General features: G+C 38.7%; 2 protein-coding genes across 2 annotated transcripts; one reads left to right on the forward strand and one right to left on the reverse strand.

Moving 5' to 3' along the window:
• Nucleotides 1-3,438: 3,438 nt before the first annotated feature.
• On the reverse strand, nt 3,439-5,873 carry LOC137200702 (zinc finger protein ZFP2-like). Its single transcript, XM_067615398.1, has 2 exons — nt 5,424-5,873; nt 3,439-5,264 (listed from the first exon to the last, which is right to left on the reverse strand). The coding sequence occupies exons 1-2, from the start codon at nt 5,593-5,595 to the stop codon at nt 3,874-3,876; spliced, it is 1,563 nt and encodes a 520-aa protein (XP_067471499.1). The 5' UTR covers nt 5,596-5,873; the 3' UTR covers nt 3,439-3,873.
• Nucleotides 5,874-7,408: 1,535 nt separating this feature from the next.
• LOC137171718 (zinc finger protein 572-like) lies at nt 7,409-8,836 on the forward strand (the record flags this gene model as incomplete). Its single annotated transcript, XM_067575793.1, has 2 exons — nt 7,409-7,693; nt 7,881-8,836. Coding segments are annotated over exons 1-2 (1,128 nt in total), but the record flags the coding sequence as incomplete, so codon positions are not given.

Genomic DNA, 8,836 nt, shown 5'->3' on the forward strand with positions numbered 1-8,836 from the left:
CCAGCATTTGTATTTGTATCTGTATTTGTTTGGTGCATGTCAAAAAGATAGAAAATTACAACTCAAAACAGACAAGAGATTGAAATAATATTAAATATAACAAAAAGAAAACAATAATAACTTACAGGGTTAGGGCTTTTTGAGCTGAGCTGAGCAGAACTGAAGTCACATGACTTTTAGGGCTTTTATGTAAGAAAGAAACTACACTTAATTTAGAAAATACACTTAACTTATCTTTCACTTTCACATACTTTGATTTGTGTATATAAAACTTTTCAAGAATAAGAATGTTATGAACCAGAATAGTTAGATAGATAAGATAGATTTTATTAATCCCAAAGGGAATTTAAACTGTTACAGCAGACACCAAATTATAAACAATAACTAAATAAAGTAACTGAAATATAATTAGATAAATAATAATAGATAATATAATTACATTAACTAAAAATAGAGTAGAGACTAGAGATATAACCATAACTATAATGCACCATTTGCTGAGTATTCACTGCTCATTGATGTTAATATGTTATTGTACACTGTACATTAGTGAAGTCAGATGCAGGTAAGGTTCATGATTGTCCATGGATGTTAGAATTGAGTGTACATTGATACTTGAATACTGTCAGTGGAGTCCCAACTCCCAACACAGAGGAGAGTCATTGTACAGATTGATGGCAGTTGGCAGGAATGACTTCCTGTAGCGTTCTTTGTCACAGCAGAGCTGAAGAAGTCTCTGACTGCTCCACTGATAGACCAGTAGGTCATGGAGGGGATGCTAGATGTTCTCCATGATGTTTAACAGTTTGTGCAGCATCCTCCTCTTATCTTATCCTAAACCCATAACCATGTCCTTGGTCTTGACCACATCAAATCCTAAAACTTTAAGAAAATTATGTGAGGTCTTTGTTAGGCCATTGGCTCCTTAACAAACAACACATAATTTTTTGTGTTGTTTGTGTTTTGAGTGTTCCTCTAGTTATAGTGATGAACTACACAGGTCTATACTGTAGGTCAACATGTAAAGCTGCTATCTTTTACTCTGGTTGGCATGCTGCCTTAAATCAAGGTGTTTCCAGTGCAGAAAAAGACATAACTATGCTAATTAACTCAAAAACACAGCTGTGAAATAAAGAAATATTACAATTCTTTGTGTAATGAATATCAAAAACTGCACAAAATGGATAAATTCAAGTGCAAGTAGTGGGCGACGTGGCCATTACATGCAGGTGCAGCTGGGCATGTTCTGCACAGGGCGGACAGTGTCGAAGCTTGTCATCCGGACCCCATTCCAGTCAGCCTTGATGCAAATGATGATGCAAATTTCTGTGCTGAAATTGTGCACGGGCTAAAGGCTTTCCATTTAAAATATATGCTGCCCCATACTGAAAATTAATTTCAGGCAGGCAGGTTGTCATTGAGTGATAGGTACATGCAGCTTTGTGAAAGCTACATCCAAAGCTGCCATTCATTTCTGCTCTCTATTTCACTCTCTCTCCCTAATGCAAGTACCAATGCAAGGCCCTACACTATCTGCACCACTGGAGAGCTGAAAGGAATTAACAGGTCTAAGCAATTTAACAGTAATTTCATCTTCACTCATGTGTGAATGCTAGCTGGGTGCTGGTAGTGACAAAATAACTATAGAAAAGGAGAAAATACTGAACACTCGGTACATCATAGAGAAGGATTTAATGGCCATGTTGCCTTTGACCACCACTTTGATGTTGGTACTTTACTTTTCTGTAGTTATTTTACAACTACCAGCACCAAACTAGGACACTGGTGTGTGTTGATTTTTCTTTCAACTGATAACTCCAACATTCACACATGAATGAAGATGAAATTACTGTCACTGCTGTTGTTTTTTAACCCCTTTTCTAATGCTCGACTTAGGCTAGTTATTTGTATTCCGTGAGTTAAAAAAAAAAGTGATTTCATTGTTGGATGCTGTTGAAATGGGTTCTGTCATCAATTAACTTTGTTACAATTTAACATTTTATTTTGTAAATAACAATTAAACACATTTTACCCAACATATAAGGTGTTCAGCCACTGAATAAAAGGCAGCAAGTGACGAGCCAGTATGGAGCAGAGAGAGCGCTTCTGTCCTAAGCAGAGTCTTGTAGAGATGTTCTGCACAAGGTGTTCCCTGGTCAGCAGTGGTGGGCAAAGGCATCTGGGGGAGACTTGAACTGTAGCTACGATCACCAATTGTGCAGTCCTCCCACTGGGTCCCAACATCTAGTAAATGCATTGTATTTATTTTACAATATGTAGCCTATAAACATATATAACAATTTCCCCACTGTAGACTAATGTAAATGAGACATTTTCATTAATTATCAAAATATCCACAATGATGACAAGTGGCAAACGATCTTAGCTATACTTTGCTAGATTATATGGTCATTATTAGCCTATATTTGGCTCTTTTTGTTTATTTATTGCTTTGTGTGGGTCACATTTTAATATTGTTGATATTAAACCTAGGTTCACTGCTATTGAATTGTTGTTTTTTGCTGAGCTAAGCAGTGGTGCTTCAGCGCCTCCTACTGGTGACATATGGTTATAGCACACCTGTCAAATGGCTTTTTACTGTTTCTGTACATTTAGTCTTGTGTTAGCGCATATGAGGGAGGAGAAGATGCCATTTTAAGGATTTTAATGTGGTTATTATACTTTTTCGTGTGGAAAAACCATATCAGACACACGTGTTGTTCCAAGCAGAGTATTTTATATGTCTTAATACATGTCTGGAGGGGATCTTTAAATAATTGTTAGCTGCTTCTAAATAAGCAAAGGTTGGTGTACAGATGTGACTGTGTTAAGGAGAATATACCCTCCTCACTTAGGGACTCTTTTCAGTAAATGTAAACCATTTTATTCAGTCCGTGTGCACAGTACAGCCCACCTCAGGCCTGTGAGGTAACCTCCATGAAACTTTTAACATCCAGACTCCCTCCTGATTATTTTGGGGGATTTTAACAGAGCAAACATCAGCCATGAACTGCCAAATAAACAAGAAGAGGGAATTTGATGCTAAAAAGACTGTATGTAAATGTACATTTTGACTTATGCAAAGATTTGCAGGATGCCTCATAGATAACTTCTATGTAAGTTCTTGTTTAACGTCAAACAAAGACTTATATTGTTGTGAATGCACATTTATGAAATTTGACACCACCATCGACCATCAACATGACACGATCACTTGTGAATGAGAGAGAGAGTGGGAGAGAAACAGAACGCATATTAAGATTATTTTTGTTGTACTTCACTCTTATTAAGAGAGCTGACCACAGTAAGTGACAGGAAATATCAGGACAGTGAAATGAATAACGGCACCGTGCACTTGATGTGAAAGATTGCTGTAAGATTAGGGAGATTAGTGTTGCTAACAGTAATATAGTCTGATTAATCAAATAAAGACTCTGCTCAGTTGTCACTTCCTGTTTTATAGCATACAGTGGAGAAGAGAATCATGCAGCACGTAAATACACAACAGTCTCCAGGGAGGAAGTTAAAACAGCAGGAAATGGAAGAAAATCAGTAAAAACATTGCAAGAACAATGCGTACAGTCCTTAAAAATACATTTCTCCCACATGAGCAACACAGTAATATGATGTAAAAAAAATACAAGTTCAGTTTAACAAAACATGAAGTCATTGTTGACAGCAAACTCTTCTTTTTACACAAAGATGTTGTGGCTTCTTTTTTTTTTATGGAAAATACTTGCTTGTGGGCTCTTCTCATGCTTCAAGTCAGAAAGAAAATGGCCTCTAATTGTTGTGGATCTTCCTTTTCAGTGTTGACAAATCCTTTTCCACAGGTGTTGCAAAGATATGGTTTCTGAAATCTCTCCCCAATGTTTAGCAAGAATATGGCTTCTCACCCGTGTGTATTCTCATATGAGATTTCAATGTCGATGTCTGACTGAATCTTTTCCCGCAGGTGTCACAAGAGTACGGCTTCTCACCTGTGTGGGTTCTTATGTGCACCACCAATACATCTTTAGATCTGAAATCTCTCCCACATATTTTGCAAGGATACGGCCTTTCATCTGTATGTATTCTTTTATGTTTTATCAAGTTTGACGAGTTGCAAAACCCTTTCCCGCAGGTGTTACAAAGGTACGGCTTCTCACCTGTGTGTATTCTTTTGTGCTGTATCACGTTTGACGGGTGATAAAACCTTTTACCGCAGATGTTACAGGAGTACGGCCTCTCACCTGTGTGGGTTCTCATGTGGACCCTCAATCCGCTCTTATATCTGAAATTTCTACCACATGTTTTGCAAGAATATGGCCTCTCATCTGTGTGGACTGCTAAATGTGCGTTCAATGCTGATGTCAAACAGAACGCTTTCCCACAGGTGTTGCAAAGATAAGGCTTCTCACCTGTGTGGACTGCCATATGAGTTTTCAATCCTGACATTTTACTAAATCTTTTCCCACAGGTGTCGCAAGAATGTGGCTTCTCACCTGTATGTAATCTTTTGTGCCTTATCAAGTTTGACGACTGGCCGAACCTTCTCCCACAGGTGTTGCAAATGTATGGCTTCTCACCTGTGTGGGTTCTCATGTGGGCCATCAATCCGCTATTACATCTGAAATCTTTCCCACATGTCTGGCAAGAATATGGCTTTTCACCTGTGTGGATTGTTAAATGAGCGTTCAATGCTGATGTCGAACAGAAACTTTTCTCACAGGTGTCACATTTTAAAGACTGTTTCCTTGTATAAGAGTCACTGTGAATCTTAAGCATGGTGGACTTGTCTTCACGGTCAGTGTGACTTTTGCCTTTGTGGTGACTGGTCTGTGCTTTTGGCTCTGCATTTCTAGAAGATCCTGAGTCTCCATGTTTGCCTCCTTTGTGATCTTGGCTCTCAGTTACATGAGAGTTGTGAGAGAGGAGCTGGTCATCACAGTTTGGTTCTGGTACCACAAAGCTTTTATCTGACATGCTGACAAAATGCTCTTTCTCTGCTGCACTCTGAGTTTCATCAGGACTCAAGTCTAATGTCTGGTCTTCACTGTTGTCACTTTCCTCACAAGTAGGAGTCAACATAAAGGTTTCAGTTTCCTGCTTCAGTACCAGCTGTTCTCCCTCCAGACTGGTGCAGAGTTCCTCCTGTTCCTCTTTAATCTGTGGAGGCTCTGGGTCCTCTTGGTCCAGACTGGAGTTCCTCTCCTGGTCACAGAACTGCTGGTCACTGAGAACCTCCTCCTCCTCCTCCTTACAGACATGTTGCTGTGGGAGCTCTGAAGGGACAAAGGTCACAAGAAGTAGGTTACTACTAACGTGATGATAGAAAAACGAAGATCTGAGCAAATATATGCAATTCTACATTCAATCCATTGAGATCTCATTTGAGTCAAAATCATCTTTTTGTTTTTAAAGACCACCAAGACTTTACAGACCTATTATGTGTAAATCCATTTCAGATTTCCAAGCGATATCCAGCAGTCTGCGCTGACGATCGATCTCTTCCTCGTACTCGACGATAGTTTTTTGAAAAACTCCAAATATTTCTTCAGCAGCAGCAGTTAGTCGCTCATTGATTAACTCTCTAAAACAGTGAATTGAAGACATTTTTGCTTTACTACAAGTAAGATGTCTCACTGTCACACTGATAGACTTCTCCCAGCTAAGTCAACACACCCTGCAGCTAAAGCGACTAGCTCCTGTGTTGTTTACTTCCGCTGGATGTTACACTGATAAGTTCCGACCACAAGTGTGTGTGTTCATGGTTCCGACATTAGAAAAATGTGTTCTTGTATCTGTTCTTATAACGTTGTTCATATAATTATTATTAGTGGCAGTTGGCCCAGCTGTTTGTAGTTAAACAACCTCTTATTCTTCTTCGTTTTAATGGCGAATTGCAACCGAGCGGAACATTACTGCCACCTACTGTTGTATTACAAAGAATTCACACAGATAAGGAGCCGTATTTTTGCAAAACACTTTGTGGTGACTTAACTTGACAGCCTTCTTCAACATGTGTGGTAAAAGATTCTGTCATGTGTCTGAATTGAAAAAGCATAAGAGTCCACACGAGCAAGTAGCTTTGTATTTTTGAAACGGAGAGGACTCAGCTGTGGTGGTTCATGGACAAAACACAGAGGAACACATAATTGAAAAACCACATAATTGCAGCACCAGTGGGAAAACAAATAAAAAAAGAAAACAATCCATAAAAAGAACAATCAAGCTGAAACTGCTGTGGGCAAGTGTTAACCAACTGAATTGAATATGCTTTTGCAATGGCTACAATTTTGTAACTGAATGTAAATTATTCACCATGTTTAAGAGGTGCCAATATCTTTGTGTAATGAAGTTGTTTATTGTCAGCGATGCCTTTTGTTGAACTTCCTATACAACTCATACTTCTGTTAGCAAAAGTATATTTTTGACACAACCATAATCTCCCAATTTGAGTTTTGTCAAACTAACTTTTTTCCTTCAAAGTCCTGCATTTTATTTCTATTGGCAGCAGTATTTCTTTAAAACAATCACAATCTCACATATTTTGGAAAAGATTTTGCAGTGAGTGAGTGTATTCTTTCTATAAATGTGAACAACTGACTTGTTAAATGAATGGGGTTTTTTTCACTACTTTGATACACTACCTTGGTAATGTGAGCGGATTGTGAACTTTGATGTTGAAACAGAGAAGCCCTCTAATGCGGTTGGGTCATTTATGTTTTCATCCTTCAAAATGGAGACCTTTTTGATGTGTTACATGGTGTTGTCAAATAATTCTGTTCATAATAAAACTTTTTTTCTTTTTAACAAATATTATCCAGACTGATATTACCATATACTGTATATCCTGAAAATTGCAAACAGTGTTTTGGAATTTAGGCTCACCTGCAGGAAGGTTCTGTAAAAATTACAATGTTCAAGTATTCACAGTTGGAGTACTTCTATTTGATGTTACATACAGTATATTTCAAAGGCAAATAGAGCAGTTTTTAGTACACTTAGGCAAATTAGCTCCACCCCTTCTAGCTGCATCATATAGAAATGCTGTGTGTGCGTTAATGATTTATGAAAAATCATACAAAACTGACATGGGCATGGGACTATAAATATATTTTGCAAATAGTACCTCAGAACTTTTACTTAACTAACATTTTGACTGCATGGGTATTTATGCACCGTGTTATTGCTACGTTTAGTGAGTTAAATAATGTGAATGCTTATTCCACCAATGTCTATTTGTTTATCATTTCATGTGAAGTTACTAAGAACCACGGCAGAAGAGAAGATGTACCACATTTCCTTGTGAAATTAATCGAAATAGATGTTACATTACATCCCTGCTGCTGAGATTCAGTACTCAAGCACTGATGAAAATGCGAAATTTTTAAAGCGGAACTAAAAGCTACCTCACTTCCACTGTCGGGACTTAGCAGCGTGACACCCAGCGGAAGTAAACAACTCAGGCAAGACGTGTGAGCTGCATGTATGTATTGAATTAGCGCACTTAAATATTTAACGTGTAATGAAGCGACAATGTCTTCAGTTCAGTGTTTGAGAGAGTTCATCAACGAGCGACTAACTGCTGCTGCTGAAGAAATATTCCGAGTTTTTCAAAAAACTATTGTGGAGTACGAGGAAGAGATTGATCGTCAGCGCAGACTGCTGGATATCGTTTGGAAACCTGCAATTATTTTAAACAGGATAGGTCTGTAAAACCTTAAATATCCTTAAAACAAACAGATGAATTTGGGTAATAATATCCTATCAAAGACGAAGTTGAAGTTAGCTTCGTATCCTATCCATTTAAATGCAGACTTGTATTTATTTGCTCAGATGTTTTTCTGTTATCACATTAGTGGTAACCTACTTCTTGTATCCTTTTGTCCTTCCAGAGCTCCCACAGCATCATGTCTGTGAGGAAGAGGAGGTTCTCAGTAACCAGCACCTCTGTAACCAGGAGAGGAACTCCAGTTTGGACCAAGAGGACCCAGAGCCTCCACAGATTAAAGAGGAACGGGAGGAACTCTACACCAGTCTGGAGGGAGAGCAGCTGGTGCTGAAGCAGGAGACTGAAACCTTTATGTTGACTCCTACTTGTGAGGAAAGTGACAACAGTGAAGACCAGACATTAGACTTGAGTCCTGATGAAACTCAGAGTGCAGCAGAGAAAGAACATGTTGTCAGCATGTCAGTTAAAAGTTCTGTGATAACAGAACCAAATAGTGACAACCAGCTCCTCTCTCACAACTCTCATGTAGCTGAGAACCAAGATCACAAAGGAGGCAAACATGGAGACTCAGGATCTTCTAGAAATACAGGGACAACACTACAGAAGAGACATCATAACAGCAACAGACACACTGACAGTGAACACAACTCTACTATGATAAAGATGAACAATAATACCTACAACAGTGAAAAGTCTTTCAAATGTGACGCTTGTGGAAAAACTTTTAAGTATATGTCCAAATTGCGTAGACACCTGACAATCCACACAGGTGAGAAACCAAAGACTTGTGAAACATGTGGGAGAGATTTCAGATTTAATAGTGGGTTGTTGGCCCACATGAGAACCCACACAGGTGAGAAGCCGTACCTTTGCAACACCTGTGGGAAAAGGTTTTGCAAATCGTCAAACTTGATAAAACACAAAAGAATACATACAGATGAAAGGCCATATCCTTGCAATATATGTGGGAGACATTTCATATCTAAATATGTATCGGTGGTCCACATGAGAAGCCACACAGGGGAGAAGCCGTACCTTTGCAACACCTGTGGTAAAAGATTCAGTGAGAAGTCAAAATTGAAAAGGCATATGAAAACCCACACAGGTGAGAGGCCGTAC

This window comes from Thunnus thynnus, chromosome 2 (assembly GCF_963924715.1).
Source record: "Thunnus thynnus chromosome 2, fThuThy2.1, whole genome shotgun sequence".
Classification (NCBI taxonomy): domain Eukaryota; kingdom Metazoa; phylum Chordata; class Actinopteri; order Scombriformes; family Scombridae; genus Thunnus; species Thunnus thynnus.

Coding starts and splice junctions, on each gene's coding strand:
- LOC137200702 (XM_067615398.1), bottom strand. CDS start 5,595: ATGTCTTCAATTCACTGTTTTAGAGAGTTAATCAATGAGCGACTAACT. Junction 5,265..5,423: donor AATGGATTTACACATAATAG/GTCTGTAAAGTC, acceptor TTGTCCCTTCAG/AGCTCCCACAGCAACATGTC.